Source organism: Ranitomeya variabilis, chromosome 4 (genome assembly GCF_051348905.1).
Source record: "Ranitomeya variabilis isolate aRanVar5 chromosome 4, aRanVar5.hap1, whole genome shotgun sequence".
NCBI classification, from domain to species: Eukaryota; Metazoa; Chordata; class Amphibia; order Anura; family Dendrobatidae; genus Ranitomeya; species Ranitomeya variabilis.
Genome location: NC_135235.1, coordinates 352,849,248 through 352,867,497, shown reverse-complemented (window position 1 = coordinate 352,867,497; position 18,250 = coordinate 352,849,248). Strand labels below are relative to the sequence as shown.

General features: G+C 44.8%; 1 protein-coding gene across 3 annotated transcripts in view; it reads left to right on the top strand.

Moving 5' to 3' along the window:
• The window catches only part of RASIP1 (Ras interacting protein 1), a 1,394,348-nt gene that overhangs the window by 434,452 nt on the left and 941,646 nt on the right, over positions 1–18,250 (top strand). For all 3 annotated transcript variants that reach the window (XM_077250692.1, XM_077250691.1, XM_077250690.1), the window contains exon 4: positions 16,651–17,030. In XM_077250692.1, the coding sequence (XP_077106807.1) occupies positions 16,651–17,030 (380 nt within the window). The remainder of the gene's footprint in view (positions 1–16,650; positions 17,031–18,250) is intronic.

Sequence of the window (18,250 nt, the reverse complement as noted above, 5' to 3'; positions counted from 1 at the left end):
TACTGCCGGTGGTGCGGAAAATGGTGGCCTTACAGTGACGGAAGGGATGTTGCGTTGCTGACTAGCTTCATTGGCCGAGGGTGCTACAACCTTAAGGGACGTTTGGTAGTTAGTCCAGGCTTGAAAATGCATGGTGGTTAAGTGTCTATGCATGCAACTAGTATTTAGACTTTTCAGATTCTGACCTCTGCTTAAGCTAGTTGAACATTTTTGACAGATGACTTTGCGCTGATCAGTTGGATGTTGTTTAAAAAAATGCCAGACTGCACTCTTCCTAGACTCGGATCCCTTTTCAGGGATTGCAGACTGAGCTTTAACCGGATGGCCACGCTGTCCTCCAACAGGTTTTGGCTTTGACACGCGTTTTGGGCCAGATACGGGCCCGGCAGATGGAACCTGTTGCGATGTTGATGCCTGCTGCGGCCCCTCCTCCACCTCCGCTTCTGAACTACTGCCGCCTGCACCCTGTTCCCCCAATGGCTGCCAATCGGGGTCAATAACTGGGTCATCTATTACCTCCTCTTCGAGCTCGTGTGCAACTTCGTCTGTGTCACTGTGTCGGTCGGTGGTATAGCGTTCGTGGCGGGGCAACATAGTCTCATCAGGGTCTGATTGTGGATCTGTACCCTGAGAGGGCAATGTGGTGGTCTGAGTCAAAGGAGCAGCATAGTACTCTGGCTGTGGCTGTGCATCAGTGCACTCCATGTCAGAATCTACTTGTAATGGGCATGGCCTGTTAAATGTTTCACTTTCTAAGCCAGGGACGGTATGTGTAAAGAGCTCCATGGAGTGACCCGTTGTGTCGCCTGCTGCATCCTTCTCTCTTGTTGTAGTTTTTGCTGAGGAGGACAAGGAAGCGACTTGTCCATGACCGTGAACATCCACAAGCGACGCGCTGCTTTTACATTTACCAGTTTCGGAAGAGGAGGCAAAAGAGCTAGAGGCTGAGTCTGCAATGTAAGCCAAAACTTGCTGTTGCTGCTCAGCCTTTAAAAGCGGTTTTCCTACTCCCAGAAAAGAGAGCGTTCGAGGCCTTGTGTAGCCTGACGACGAAACTGGCTCCACAGCTCCAGACTTAGGTGGAATATTTTTATCCCCACGACCACCTGATGCTCCACTACCACTACCATCATTACCAGCTGACAATGAACGCCCACGACGACCTCTTGCACCAGACTTCCTCATTGTTTAAAAATCGTAACCAAACTAACTTTATTTGTTGCTGTCAAACAACTTACACGGTGAGCTATAACTTCAGTATGATTTCAATATCCCTTAACAGGTTGGTGAGACCACAAGGAAAATCAGGCACAATGTTACACACTCTGTTTTCTGTGACACCAAATCACAGAGATGACACACACGCAGGACTGTCACTCAAGCACTAATGTCAATATTAATCTCCCACCTAATTTTTTTTTTTTTTTTTCTCTGTGAGACTTTAGAAACCAAATAATATTTTAAAAAAAAACAAAAAAACAAGGCTTTCTATGGCCCACTGAATGAGAGATGGCACGCACAGGAGTGGCACACAAGCCCTGACTGAGGCCAATATTTTTCTCCCACTGATTGATGTAGTGTTTTTGTGTTGAGGTTGATTTTAAAACACAAATGAAGGAAAAAAATAAAAAGGCTTTCTATGGCCCACAATTAGAGAGAGAGGTGGCACACCCAGGAGTCAAGACTGGCACACAAGCTGAAATGGCAATATTACTCTCCCACTGTTTTTTTATGTATTTTTTTTTTATTTTCAGGGAGACTTTAGAAACCAAATAATATTTAAAAAAAAAAAAAAAAAACAAGGCTTTCTATGGCCCACTGAATGAGAGGGACAGAGGTGGCACACCCAGGAGTCAAGACTGGCACACAAGCTGAAATGGCAATATTACTCTCCCACTGTTTTTTTATGTATTTTTTTTTTTTATTTTCAGGGAGACTTTAGAAACCAAATAATATTAAAAAAACCAAAAAATAAATAGGCTTTCTATGGCCCACTGAATGAAAGGGAGAGAGGTGGCACACCCAGGAGTCAAGACTGGCACACAAGCTGAAAGGGCAATATTACTCTCCCACTGTTTTTTTATGTATTTTTTTTTTTTATTTTCAGGGAGACTTTAGAAACCAAATAATATTAAAAAAACCAAAAAATAAATAGGCTTTCTATGGCCCACAATTAGAGAGAGAGGTGGCACACCCAGGAGTCAAGACTGGCACACAAGCTGAAATGGCAATATTACTCTCCCACTGTTTTTTTATGTTTTTTTTTTTTATTTTCAGGGAGACTTTAGAAACCAAATAATATTAAAAAAAAAACAAAAAAACAAGGCTGTCTATGGCCCACTGAATGAGAGGGAGAGAGGTGGCACACCCAGGAGTCAAGACTGGCACACAAGCTGAAATGGCAATATTACTCTCCCACTGTTTTTTTATGTATTTTTTTTTTTTATTTTCAGGGAGACTTTAGAAACCAAATAATATTAAAAAAACCAAAAAATAAATAGGCTTTCTATGGCCCACTGAATGAAAGGGAGAGAGGTGGCACACCCAGGAGTCAAGACTGGCACACAAGCTGAAAGGGCAATATTACTCTCCCACTGTTTTTTTATGTTTTTTTTTTTTATTTTCAGGGAGACTTTAGAAACCAAATAATATTAAAAAAACCAAAAAATAAATAGGCTTTCTATGGCCCACAATTAGAGAGAGAGGTGGCACACCCAGGAGTCAAGACTGGCACACAAGCTGAAATGGCAATATTACTCTCCCACTGTTTTTTTATGTTTTTTTTTTTTATTTTCAGGGAGACTTTAGAAACCAAATAATATTAAAAAAAAAACAAAAAAACAAGGCTTTCTATGGCCCACTGAATGAGAGGGAGAGAGGTGGCACACCCAGGAGTCAAGACTGGCACACAAGCTGAAATGGCAATATTACTCTCCCACTGTTTTTTTATGTATTTTTTTTTTTTATTTTCAGGGAGACTTTAGAAACCAAATAATATTAAAAAAACCAAAAAATAAATAGGCTTTCTATGGCCCACTGAATGAAAGGGAGAGAGGTGGCACACCCAGGAGTCAAGACTGGCACACAAGCTGAAAGGGCAATATTACTCTCCCACTGTTTTTTTATGTTTTTTTTTTTTTTTCAGGGAGACTTTAGAAACCAAATAATATTAAAAAAAAAAATAAAAAAAAAAATAGGCTTGCTATAGCCCACTGAATGAGAGATAGCACACACAGCAGTGGCACACAAGCCCTGACTGAGGCCAATATTTTTCTCCCACTGATTGATGTAGTGTTTTTGTGTTGAGGTAGATTTTAGAACACAAATCACGGAAAAAATAAATAGGCTTTCTATGGCCCACTGAATGAAAGGGAGAGAGGTGGCACACCCAGGAGTCAAGACTGGCACACAAGCTGAAAGGGCAATATTACTCTCCCACTGTTTTTTTATGTATTTTTTGTTTTTTCAGGGAGACTTTAGAAACCCAATAATATTTAAAAAAAAAAATAAATAGGCTTTCTATGGCCCACTGAATGAGAGGGAGAGAGGTGGCACACCCAGGAGTCAAGACTGGCACACAAGCTGAAAGGGCAATATTATTCTCCCACTGTTTTTTTAGGTTTTTTTTTTTTTTTTCAGGGAGAATTAGAAACCAAATAATATTAAAAAAAAAAAAAAAAAATAGGCTTGCTATAGCCCACTGAATGAGAGATAGCACACACAGCAGTGGCACACAAGCCCTGACTGAGGCCAATATTTTTCTCCCACTGATTGATGTACTGTTTTTGTGTTGAGGTAGATTTTAGAACACAAATCACGGAAAAAATAAATAGGCTTTCTATGGCCCACTCAGTGAGAGATGGCACACACAGGGATGGCACTGTAGCAGAAATGCCAATCTTAATCTCCCACAAAAAAAAAAACAAAAAAAAAAAAAAAACTGTCCTACAATTACTATCTCCCTGCAGTAATGTAAGCCAGGTATGGCAGGCAGCAATAGGAGTGGACTGATGCACAAATTAAATAAAAAGTGTGGAAAAACAGAAAAGATAGCTGTGCAGAAAGGAAGGAACAAGAGGATATGTGCTTTGAAAAAAGCAGTTGGTTTCCACAGTGGCGTACACACAGCAATACAGCTATCACGGAGCCTTCTAGGGCAGCCCAATGAGCTACAGCGCTGAGGGGAAAAAAAAAAAAAAATAGCTTCCACAGTCCCTGCACACCGAAGGTGGTGTTGGACAGTGGAAATCGCTGCAGCACAAGCGGTTTGGTGGTTAGTGGACCCTGCCTAACGCTCTCCCTGCTTCTGATGAAGCGGCAGCAACCTGTCCCTAAGCTCAGATCAGCAGCAGTAAGATGGCGGTCGGCGGGAACGCCCCTTTATAGCCCCTGTGACGCCGCAGACAGCAAGCCAATCACTGCAATGCCCTTCTCTAAGATGGTGGGGACCAGGATCTATGTCATCACGCTGCCCACACTCTGCGTTCACCTTCATTGGCTGAGAAATGGCGCTTTTCGCGTCATTGAAACGCGACTTTGGCGCGAAAGTCGCGTACCGCATGGCCGACAAGCACAGGGGTCGGATCGGGTTTCATGAGACGCCGACTTAGCCAAAAGTCGGCGACTTTTGAAAATGATCGACCCGTTTCGCTCAACCCTAATCTGAACCATTTTATATGTCACCTATATTTTTAGAGTTTTTCTTCTGATTAACACATGGTGAGGCACAGGAGTGGACACAGACAGAAGAGGGTCCATGTAAAAGAATATTATATACTCCCTTGACATCCAATAGCTCATCATAATGCACCAGTCCATATGTTTTAGAGGTCGTAGTGCCCCTTACCTTTTGATCCCTTGTGTGGGAGCCAGGACCAGCGTTAGGGGATTGAAATTGGGCAATTGCCCAGGGTCTCACACCCTTGGGGCTTCCAGCCTCTGCAGCAGGAGCTACACTAATAATGGTATTAAAACAATTTAACAAAATTCATGTTTGTTATCACTGCGTTCATAAATGTCAGATAACTCAAAATATAAAGTAAATTAATCCAATTGGTAAACGGCGTAAGGAAGAAAAAATCAAAACACGAGAATTATGTTTTTTTGGCTGTCATTGCGGTCAGTAAAGTGTAATGAGAGGAGATCAGTAAAAATGTCAGTTCAGAGCACAAAAAAAAGTGTTTACCCAGCCCCATATCCCGAAAAATGAAAATATTATGGCCTGCGTCACACTTACCGTATAAAAAATCGGTCCGATTGTGACGGCTGAAAATCGAACAAATGTTCCCGAACAGTGATCCATATGTCATCTGTGTGCAATGGATGTGATTTCCTCGCATCTAGTAACAGTGTGACATCCGTAGGGCATCCGTATGCAATGCAATTTTAACTTGAGCTTTTACATACAGCAGTTCTCTCTATGTAAAAGCTCATGTTAAAATCGCATTGCATACGGATGCCATACGGATATCACACTGATGGTCCGTGTGGTGTGCAAGTTTTTTTTTGCAGCCATAGACTTGCATTGGCTGACTATTGCAGCATGCTGCAATTTCACTCAGATCCTGAATACGGCCGAGAAAACAATGGATGATAGGAGCTGCTCCATAGATTAACATTGGTACGAGTGCTATGCGATTTTTTATCGCATAGCACTTGTCCGTATTACGGTCTAGTGTGACTCCGGCCTAATGGGTCTCAGAAAATGGCGGTAAAAGCTACATTTTTTATTTTTACAAATTTCAGAATTGTTTTTCACCTCTTAAATAAAAAACTATATATGTTTGTATCTGCTTAATTGTACTGATCTGTTTTGGAGACTCGCATTGCCTATTCAGTTTTACCACATAATGAACATGATAAATACAAAACTTAAAAAAAACAATTGTGGAATTGCACTTTTTTTTTTGCAATTTCAAAGCACTTGGAATTTTTTCCTGCCCTCCAGAACATTATGTAGTAGATTGAATCGTGTCATTCAAAAGTACAACAACTGGAGGAAAGACTAATGCGTATGTAGAAAGTGCACACCCGAGGTACAGAAAATATCAAAATACCTCATACCTTTCTAAACGCACATTCAGCGTCTCCCACTCCCATACTAACTCCTCATCCCACCCGCTCTGTGTTGGAGTCCCCCAAGGCTCTGTTCTAGGAACCTTACTCTTTTCAATCCATACACTTGGACTGGGACATGTCATGGTTCCCAATGGCAAGGGAACGTCAGAAACATAAAAATAACAAGCGAGCTCTCGGGTGATGGAAACTAGAGCTGACCGTGAGCTAAATCTACCACACAACTAATAGTAGCCAGGGAGCATTCCTACGAATTCCTAGATGCCACGCGCCAGCCGGAGAACTAACTACGCCTGGAAGAGGAAGGAACAGACCTGGCTTACCTCTAGTGAAATTCCCCAAAGATGATAGCAGCCCCCCACATATATTAACGGTGAGTTCAGAGGAAAAAGACATACACAGGAAGAAAGTAGATTTAGCAAAGAGAGGTCCACTTACTAGATAGCAGAAGGATACAAAAGAGGACTTCACGGTCAACTGAAAACCCTTTCAACAAACCATCCTGAAATTACTTTAAGACTCCTGTGTCAACTCATGACACAGGAGTGGCAATTTCAGCCCGCAAGAGCTTCCAGCAACAGAAAATGACAAAACTGTAAACTGGACAAAAATACAAAACAAAAGGACTAAGAGTCCACTTAGCTGATCAGCAGACTAGAAGCAGGAACATGCAACCCAAAGGCTCTGGTTACAATGATGACCGGCAAGGAAATGACTGGAGAGCCAGGCTAAATAGGAAACTCCCAAACACTGATGGAAGCAGGTGAACAGAAACAGCAAAGTACACAGAAGTCACCAGTACCACCAGCAACCACCAGGGGAGCCCAAAAAGCGGATACACAACAGTACCCTCCCCTTAAGGAGGGGGCACCGAACCCTCACAAGAACCGCCAGGGCGATCTGGATGAGCCCTATGAAAGGCACGAACCAAATCCGAGGCATGAACATCAGAGGCGGTTACCCAAGAATTATCTTCCTGACCATAGCCCTTCCATTTAACCAGATATTGAAGTCTCCGTCTGGAAATACGGGAGTCCAAGTCACCAGTACCACCAGCAACCACCAGGGGAGCTGTCATGAATCCCAATGGCTAGGGATAGCACTGGATAAGCAAAGTACTAAAAAACAACGGACGAGCTCTAGGGTGATGGAACCTGGGCTGACCGCTGCCCTACTCCTGACAAACACAACTAGAATCAGCCGGGGAGCGTGCCTACGTTGGTTCTAGACGCCACGCGCCAGCCTAAGAGCTAACTAGCCCTGCAGAGGAAATAAAGACCTCACTTGCCTCCAGAGGAATGAACCCCAAAAGGTATAGATGCCCCCCACATGTATTGACTGTGAAATGAGAGGAAGGCACGCACATAGAGATGAATGTAGGTTTAGCAAAGTGAGGCCCGCTGAAACTAGAAAGCAGAAAGATACAAAAGGGGGCTGAGCGGTCAGCAAAAAACCCTAATCAAAAACCATCCTGAGATTACAAGAACCCATATGCCAACTCATGGCACATGGGGAGAACCTCAGTCCACTAGAGCTACCAGCTAGCATAGTCATTATAAGCAAGCTGGACAAAAAACCAAACAACTGAAAATCAGAACTTAGCTTATCTTGTAAATCTGGGAGCAGGTAGTCAGGAACCAAACTGAGCACATCTGAATACATTGATAGCCGGCGATGAAATGACAGAAAGGCCAGGTTAAATAGGAAACACCCAGCCTGTGATGGACAGATGGAAACCAGAGGCCGCAACCCACCAAAGTCACCCAGTACCAGCAGTAACCACCAGAGGGAGCCCATGAACAGAATTCACAACAGTACCCCCCCCTTGAGGAGGGGTCACCGAACCCTCACGAGAACCCCCAGGGCGATCAGGATGAACTCTATGGAAGGCGCGGACCAAATCAGTCGCCTGAACATCGGAGGCGACCACCCAGGAATTATCCTCCTGACCATAACCCTTCCACTTAACCAAATACTGGAGTTTACGTCTGGAAACACGAGAATCCAAGATCTTCTCAACAACATACTCCAATTCTCCCTCCACCAGCACCGGAGCAGGAGGCTCCACCGAAGGAACAACGGGCACCTCATACCTCCGCAATAACGATCGATGGAACACATTATGAATAGCAAACGATGCTGGGAGATCCAAACGAAAAGATACAGGGTTAAGAATCTCCGAGATCCTATAAGGACCGATGAACCGAGGCTTGAACTTAGGAGAAGAGACCTTCATAGGGACAAAACGAGAAGATAACCACACCAAGTCCCCAACAAGAAGTCGGGGACCCACGCGGCGACGGCGATTAGCAAACTGCTGAGTCTTCTCCTGAGACAACTTCAAATTGTCCACCACCTGATTCCAAATCTGATGTAGTCTGTCCACCACCACGTCCACTCCAGGACAATCCGAAGACTCCACCTGACCAGAGGAAAAACGAGGATGAAACCCCGAATTACAAAAGAAAGGAGAGACCAAAGTAGCAGAACTAGCCCGATTATTAAGGGCAAACTCGGCCAGTGGCAAAAAGGCAACCCAGTCATCCTGATCAGCAGAAACAAAACACCTCAAATAAGTTTCCAAGGTCTGATTAGTTTGCTCCGTCTGGCCATTCGTCTGAGGATGGAATGCAGACGAGAAAGACAAATCAATGCCCATCTTAGCACAAAACGTCCGCCAGAATCTAGACACAAACTGGGATCCCCTGTCAGAAACGATATTCTCCGGAATCCCATGCAAACGAACCACGTTCTGAAAAAACAAAGGGACCAACTCAGAGGAGGAAGGCAACTTAGGCAAGGGCACCAAATGAACCATCTTAGAAAAACGGTCACACACAACCCAGATAACGGACATTTTCTGTGAAACAGGGAGATCAGAAATAAAATCCATGGAAATGTGCGTCCAAGGCCTCTTCGGGATGGGCAAGGATAACAACAACCCACTGGCCCGAGAACAGCAAGGCTTAGCCCGAGCACACACTTCACAAGACTGCACAAAGGTGCGCACATCCCTTGACAAGGAAGGCCACCAAAAAGACCTGACCACCAAGTCTCTAGTACCAAATATTCCAGGGTGACCAGCCAGCACAGAAGAATGGACCTCGGAGATGACTCTACTGGTCCAATCATCCGGAACAAACAGTCTTTCTGGTGGACAACGATCAGGTTTATCCGCCTGAAACTCCTGCAATGCACGTCGCAAGTCTGGGGATACGGCGGACAATATTACAATCCTGACCTGTTGAGCAGGGTCTCCAGAGGAGTGCGATTTTAAAGACAGAAACAATTTACAATTGTTCCTGAAATTCAGGAAGGTAGATCTATCTCCAGAAAAGAACTCTGGAATAGGAATTCTAGGTTCAGACATGGGAGTGTGAACAACAAAATCCTGTATATTTTGAACCTTTGCAGCGAGATTACTCAGGCTGGAAGCCAAACTCTGGACATCCATGTTAAACAGCTAAGATCAGAGCCATTCAAGGGTTAAGAGGAGGTAAGAAGCAGCTAGACAGCAATTAAGGGCTAGGCAGCAAAACCTCTGAAGGGAAAAAAAAAAAATAAATTTCCCCAACACTTCTTTTTCTCCTGCTTCAGCCCAAACAATTAACACTTTGTGGGCCGGCTATACTGTCATGAATCCCAATGGCTAGGGATAGCACTGGATAAGCAAAGTACTAAAAAACAACGGACGAGCTCTAGGGTGATGGAACCTGGGCTGACCGCTGCCCTACTCCTGACAAACACAACTAGAATCAGCCGGGGAGCGTGCCTACGTTGGTTCTAGACGCCACGCGCCAGCCTAAGAGCTAACTAGCCCTGCAGAGGAAATAAAGACCTCACTTGCCTCCAGAGGAATGAACCCCAAAAGGTATAGATGCCCCCCACATGTATTGACTGTGAAATGAGAGGAAGGCACGCACATAGAGATGAATGTAGGTTTAGCAAAGTGAGGCCCGCTGAAACTAGAAAGCAGAAAGATACAAAAGGGGGCTGAGCGGTCAGCAAAAAACCCTAATCAAAAACCATCCTGAGATTACAAGAACCCATGTGCCAACTCATGGCACATGGGGAGAACCTCAGTCCACTAGAGCTACCAGCTAGCATAGTCATTATAAGCAAGCTGGACAAAAAACCAAACAACTGAAAATCAGAACTTAGCTTATCTTGTAAATCTGGGAGCAGGTAGTCAGGAACCAAACTGAGCACATCTGAATACATTGATAGCCGGCGATGAAATGACAGAAAGGCCAGGTTAAATAGGAAACACCCAGCCTGTGATGGACAGATGGAAACCAGAGGCCGCAACCCACCAAAGTCACCCAGTACCAGAAGTAACCACCAGAGGGAGCCCATGAACAGAATTCACAACAGGGAGCCCAAAAAGCGGATTCACAACAGTACCCCCCCCCTTAAGAAGGGGGCACCGAACCCTCACGAGAACCGCCAGGGCGATCTGGATGAGCCCTATGAAAGGCACGAACCAAATCCGAGGCATGAACATCAGAGGCAAGAATTATCTTCCTGACCATAGCCCTTCCATTTAACCAGATATTGAAGTCTCCGTCTGGAAATACGGGAGTCCAAGATCTTCTCTACAACATACTCCAATTCACCCTCCACCAGCACAGGAGCAGGAGGTTCAGTAGAAGGAACCACCGGTACCTCATATCTCCGCAACAACGACCGATGGAATACATTATGGATAGCGAAAGATGCCGGGAGGTCCAAACGAAAGGACACAGGGTTAAGAATCTCCAAAATCCTATAAGGACCGATGAACCGAGGCTTAAATTTAGGAGAAGAAACCCTCATAGGGACAAAACGGGAAGACAACCACACCAAGTCTCCAACACGAAGGCAAGGCCCAACACGACGACGGCGGTTAGCAAATTGCTGAGTCCTCTCCTGGGACAACTTCAAATTGTCCACCACTTGTCCCCAAATCCGATGCAACCGATCCACCACCGCATCCACTCCAGGACAATCCGAAGATTCCACCTGACCAGATGAAAAACGCGGATGAAACCCTGAATTGCAAAAGAAAGGGGAAACCAAAGTGGCAGAACTAGCCCGATTATTAAGAGCAAATTCTGCCAATGGCAAAAAGGCAACCCAGTCATTCTGATCCGCAGACACAAAACACCTCAAATAAGTCTCCAAAGTTTGATTAGTTCGCTCCGTCTGGCCATTAGTCTGAGGATGGAATGCAGACGAAAAAGACAAATCAATGCCCAACCTGGCACAGAATGCCCGCCAAAATCTAGACACGAACTGGGTTCCCCTGTCAGAAACGATGTTTTCCGGAATACCATGCAAGCGAACCACATTTTGAAAAAATAGAGGGACCAACTCAGATGAGGAAGGCAACTTAGGCAATGGTACCAAATGGACCATTTTAGAAAAACGGTCACACACCACCCAGATGACAGACATTTTCTGAGAAACAGGGAGATCAGAAATAAAGTCCATAGAGATGTGTGTCCAAGGCCTCTTCGGAATAGGCAAGGGCAACAATAACCCACTAGCCCTAGAACAACAAGGCTTGGCCCGAGCACACACATCACAAGACTGCACAAAAACACGCACATCTCGAGACAGGGAAGGCCACCAGAAGGATCTAGCCACCAAATCTCTGGTACCAAAAATTCCCGGATGACCTGCCAGCGAAGAAGAATGAACTTCCGAGATGACTCTACTGGTCCAATCATCAGGAACAAACAGTCTACCAGGCGGACAACGATCTCAGGTCTATCCTCCTGAAATTCTTGCAAAGCACGTCGCAGATCTGGGGAGACAGCAGACAAAACAACCCCATCCTTAAGGACACCAGCAGGTTCAGAATCCCCAGGAGAGTCAGGCTCAAAACTCCTAGAAAGAGCATCTGCCTTCACATTCCTAGAACCCGGTAAGTACGAGACCACAAAATTAAAGCGAGAAAAAAACAACGACCATCGTGCCTGTCTAGGATTCAGGCGCCTGGCAGACTCTAAATAGATCAGATTCTTGTGATCAGTCAAAACTACCACCTGATGTCTGGCACCCTCAAGCCAATGATGCCACTCCTCAAATGCCCACTTCATGGCCAAAAGCTCCCGATTACCAACATCATAGTTTCGCTCGGCGGCCGAAAATTTTCGAGAAAAGAACGCACAAGGTCTCATCACTGAGCAGTCGGGACTTTTCTGCGACAAAACCGCCCCCGCTCCGATCTCGGAAGCATCGACCTCAACCTGAAAGGGAAGAGAAACATCAGGCTGGCGCAACACAGGGGCAGACAAAAAGCGGCGCTTAAGCTCCCGAAAGGCCTCCACAGCAGCAGGGGACCAATTGGCAACATCAGCACCCTTTTTAGTCAAATCCGTCAGAGGTTTAGCAACGCCAGAAAAACCAGTTATAAATCGACGATAAAAATTAGCAAAGCCCAAAAATTTCTGAAGACTCTTCAGAGAAGTAGGCTGCGTCCAATCACAAATGGCCCGAACCTTGACAGGGTCCATCTCAATAGAAGAAGGGGAAAAAATGTATCCCAAAAAGGAAATCTTTTGAACCCCAAAAACACACTTTGAACCCTTTACACACAAAGAATTATCCCGCAAAACCTGAAAAACCCTCCTGACCTGTTGAACATGAGACTCCCAGTCATCAGAAAAAATCAAAATATCGTCCAAATACACAATCATAAATTTATCCAAATATTCACGGAAAATATCATGCATTAAGGACTGAAAGACTGAAGGTGCATTAGAAAGGCCGAAAGGCATCACTAAATACTCAAAATGGCCCTCAGGCGTATTAAATGCGGTTTTCCACTCATCCCCCTGCTTAATTCGCACCAAATTATACGCCCCACGAAGATCAATCTTAGAGAACCACTTAGCCCCCCTTATGCGAGCAAACAAATCAGTCAGCAAAGGCAACGGATACTGATATTTGACTGTAATTTTATTCAGGAGTCGATAATCAATACAAGGCCTCAGAGAGCCATCCTTTTTAGAGACAAAGAAAAAACCGGCTCCTAAAGGTGATGACGAAGGACGAATATGTCCCTTTTCCAGGGACTCCTTAATATACTCTCGCATTGCAGCATGTTCAGGTACAGATAGGTTAAACAAACGACCCTTTGGAAATTTACTGCCAGGAATCAGATCTATGGCGCAATCACAATCTCTGTGGGGAGGGAGTGCACCAATTTTAGGCTCTTCGAAAATATCACGATAATCAGACAAAAATGCCGGAATCTCAGAGGGAATAGATGACGAAATAGAAACCAAAGGTATATCCCCATGAGCCCCCCGACATCCCCAGCTTAACACGGACATTGTTTTCCAGTCAAGGACTAGGTTATGAGATTGTAACCATGGTAATCCAAGCACCAAAACATCATGTAAATTGTACAACACAAGGAAGCGAATCACCTCCTGATGGTCAGGAGTCATACGCATAGTCACTTGTGTCCAGAATTGTGGTTTGTTACAAGCCAAAGGTGTAGAATCAATACCCTTCAGAGGTATAGGGACTTCCAGAGGCTCTAAATCAAACCCACAGCGCCTGGCAAAGGACCAATCCATAAGACTCAGAGCGGCGCCAGAGTCCACATAGGCATCCACGGTAATAACTGATAATGAACAAATCAAGGTTACAGACAGAATAAATTTGGACTGTAAAGTGCCAATTGAAATAGACTTGTCAACCTTCCTAGTACGTTTAGAGCATGCTGATATAACATGAGCAGAATCACCACAATAGAAGCACAACCCATTTTTACGCCTATAATTCTGCCGCTCGCTTCTGGACAGAATTCTGTCACATTGCATTTTCTCTGGCGTCTCTTCAGAAGATACCGCCAAATGGTGCACGGGTTTGCGCTCCCGCAAACGCCGATCAATCTGAATAGCCATTGTCATGGACTCATTCAGACCTGTAGGCGCAGGGAACCCGACCATAACATCCTTAACGGCATCAGAAAGGCCCTCTCTGAAATTAGCCGCCAGGGCGCACTCATTCCACTGAGTAAGCACAGACCATTTACAAAATTTTTGGCAGTATATCTCAGCTTCATCTTGCCCTTGAGATAGGGCTATCAAAGCTTTTTCAGCTTGAATCTCCAAATTAGGTTCCCCATAAAGCAACCCTAAAGCCAGAAAAAACGCATCCACATTGAGCAACGCAGGACCCCTGGTGTCAATGAAAATGCCCAATTTTGAGGGTCACCTCGCAGCAAAGAAATTACAATCCTAACCTGCTGGACAGGATCTCCAGAGGAGTGAGGTCTGAGAGAAAGGAATAATTGACAATTATATTTGAAATTCAGAAACCGAGATCTATCTCCGGAAAACACCTCTGGTGTAGGAATTTTAGGTTCAGAAATAGGAGTATGTATAACAAAATCTTGTAAATTTTGAACCTTCGTAGCAAGATTATTTAAACCTGCAGCCAAACTCTGAGGGTCCATCTTTAAACAGGTGAGATCAGAGCCATTCAAGGATTAGAAGGAGAGAAAGGCAAGGCTGTGATTAGAGCGGAATACTACTGATCCAACTATGGAGCAAACATAGGGGAAGAAAAAAAAAAAAATCTACAGGCTTCCTTTTTCTCTCCTTTCTTCTGCCAATAACGTTAACATAGGCCGGTCATACTGTCATGGTTCCCAATGGCAAGGGAACGTCAGAAACATAAAAATAACAAACGAGCTCTCGGGTGATGGAAACTAGAGCTGACCGTGAGCTAAATCTACCACACAACTAATAGTAGCCAGGGAGCATTCCTACGAATTCCTAGATGCCACACGCCAGCCGGAGAACTAACTACGCCTGGAAGTGGAAGGAACAGACCTGGCTTACCTCTAGTGAAATTCCCCAAAGATGATAGCAGCCCCCCACATATATTAACGGTGAGTTCAGAGGAAAAAGACATACACAGGAAGAAAGTAGATTTAGCAAAGAGAGGTCCACTTACTAGATAGCAGAAGGATACAAAAGAGGACTTCACGGTCAACTGAAAACCCTTTCAACAAACCATCCTGAAATTACTTTAAGACTCCTGTGTCAACTCATGACACAGGAGTGGCAATTTCAGCCCGCAAGAGCTTCCAGCAACAGAAAATGACAAAACTGTAAACTGGACAAAAATACAAAACAAAAGGACTAAGAGTCCACTTAGCTGATCAGCAGACTAGAAGCAGGAACATGCAACCCAAAGGCTCTGGTTACAATGATGACCGGCAAGGAAATGACTGGAGAGCAAGGCTAAATAGGAAACTCCCAAACACTGATGGGAGCAGGTGAACTGAGACAGCAAAGCACACACAAGTCACCAGTACCACCAGCAACCACCAGGGGAGCCCAAAAAGCAGATTCACAACAGGGACAACTCATAAAGTCCCATGGATTCCAGTACCACCTTTATGCTGATGACACTCAGATCTACCTCTCTGGCCCAGACGTCTCCTCTCTGCTGTCCAGAATCCCAGAATGCCTATCAGCCATACCCTTTCTTCTCCTCTTGCTTCCGCAAACTCAATGTGGACAAATCTGAACTCATCATCTTTCTTCCATCTCATAGATATTCCTTACCTAACCTATCTATTGCAATTAATGACATCATGCTTTCCCCCGTACTGGAAGTCTGCTTCCTCGGAGTAACCCTTGACTCTGCCCTGTCCTTCAAACCGCACATCCAAGCTCTTTCCACCTCCTGTCGCCTCCAGCTCAAAAATATCTCCAGAATACATCCTTTCCTCAACCCTCAATCTACTAAAATGCTTGAGCATGCCCTCATCATCTCCCGCCTTGACTAGTGCAACATCCTTTTCTGTGGCCTCCCTGCTAACACCCTTGCACCTCTCCTGTCCATTCTTAACTCTGCTGGCTGACTAATTAATCTCTCTCCCCGCTACTCCTCCGCTTCTCCCCTCTGAAAATCTCTTCACTGGCTCCCATTCCCTCAGCGTATCCAGTTCAAATTACTAATACTGACCTACAAGGCCATCTATAACCTGTCTCCTTCATACATCTCTGAACTAATCTCCCGATATCTTCCCTCACATAATCTCTGGTCCTCCCAAGACCTCCTTCTCTCCTCCACACTTATTTGCTCCTCACCCAACCGCCTCCAAGACTTCTCCCGAATATCCCCCATCCTCTGGAATTCTTTGCTTCAACACGTCCGACTATAAACCCCATTCGGATCCTTCAGACCGAATGGCCGCAATGAAACAAAGAGTGAAAAATGTAAAGGGGTCTGAATACTTTCCGTATCCACTGTAACTCCTTAAAATACACTGTAAGACAGGGAAATCAAAAAGTCTTAGCTTTCCCTTTCCAACATTTTATAACTAATAAATACATTAAAAACATAATTAGTATTTGTCGCTTCAGTTACTCAACTATTCATGTTTAATATTTAATTTAGATTTTATTTTACTCATCATACAGTAGTATATTGAATCATTAGCAGTATTATACATCGCCTAAATTAATGTACACTTATTTCTATTATTGTTTTCTTATAATTATTGAAATCTAGTAAATATTTGAACGATCCTTAAAATTATTTTATATAATCTTTCAACAGGAATTAATGCACAAGCTCGAAGACTACAAAAAAGTCGGTCTCGTGCAGCTTCTGGTGGTAATGCCCCATTAAGAGAGCGAGAAGACAGCACTTCCCTTCATCGCAGTATAAGTGATATCAATTTAAACACCAAGAAACGTAGAGAACGCAAAAGCATTAAGAGTATGGTGGCTAATGATCCAGACCCTGGTCAAGATGGAGGGCTAAACCCAAAAGATGGAAACATGCAAAACTCAACAGAATGCAGTAGCAGTGTAGATGGTTCAGAGAATGCTACTGATCAGATTGGTTTAGATTTTGAACGTCTCTCTCAGTACTTAATTCATCCACCTACAGATCATCCATATTTCCTCCTTTTGCAAGGTTACAACAAAGATGTGGTAATTACTTTTGTACTACTTAATAACATTATGGTCAATAACATTTAGTTATTCTTATTTCTTGTGCTATCACATTTTCCCCTTGTTGACCCTCTCCTGGTATAATGTCCCCTGTAACACACTCGTGCCCTTACTGGTTGGCGCTAGAGTGGGGAGTGTGGCCCAACTGTGTCACAAACCAGAATTCCCTGGAAGGGGCGTGACTAAGCAGCTTCCTTGGTGTTCACTGGAGCCTCTGATGGTGAGGTCAGGCTTGTGCGGCAGGTAGCTGCCAGGTACCACTCCAGGGTGGAGTCTGGCTGCGACTGCGACTGCTGATCCCACTGGGGAACGGAACACTGACAAGCTGAGACACTGGCAGACAGGCGGGCATGGCAGAGAAACTGGCACAGGCGGGCACAGCTGAGACACTGGCAAGCAAGCAGGCATGGCTGAGACACTGGCAGACACACGGGCACAGCTAATGGGACTGGAACGGATATGGGTAAGACAGGAACATAGACAGGTATGCATAGTATATGGAGACAGGTAGGGATCTGTTCACACTGGAGGAAAAGGGACAGATTCAGGGAGGACAGGAACACAGACAGGTATGAGAGATATATGAGAACAGGTAGGGTCCTGATCATACTGCAGAACAAAGACCCGCGAGGTGTGTAATGAGAGCAGAGTAGAACCGCAAGGAGCGGAGCAGGGCAGAACCGCAAGGAGCGGAGCAAGGCAGAACCGCAAGGCACGGAACAAGAGCAGAACGGAATCACAGAGCGTGAAGCAAGAGTAGGATGGAACTGCAGAGCACGGAGCGAGAGCAGGATGGAATAGCAGAGCATGGAGCGGGAACAGGATGGAACCGCAGAGCGCGGAGCAAGAACAGGACGATACCGCAGAGTGCAGAACAAAAGCAGGACGGAACCGCAGAGTGCGGAGTGTGAGCAAGATGGAACTGCAAGTTAGTGGAGCCTGGTGCAGAGTGGAACTGAGAGCAGAACAGAGCCGCAAGGAGTGGAACTGAGAGCAGAGCAAAGCTGCAGGGTGCAGTGAGCAGAGCAGAAGTAAACACAGAAAGCAAAGCAAAAGGATACACCCAACAGGGTAGGGAAGGCTACAGACAAGATTATAAGTAGACACAGGTATAGGACTGAATTCAGACTAGATCAGGTACAGGATAAGACACAAGAGTAGGACACAGTACAGACAAGAATAGACATGGGAACAGATAT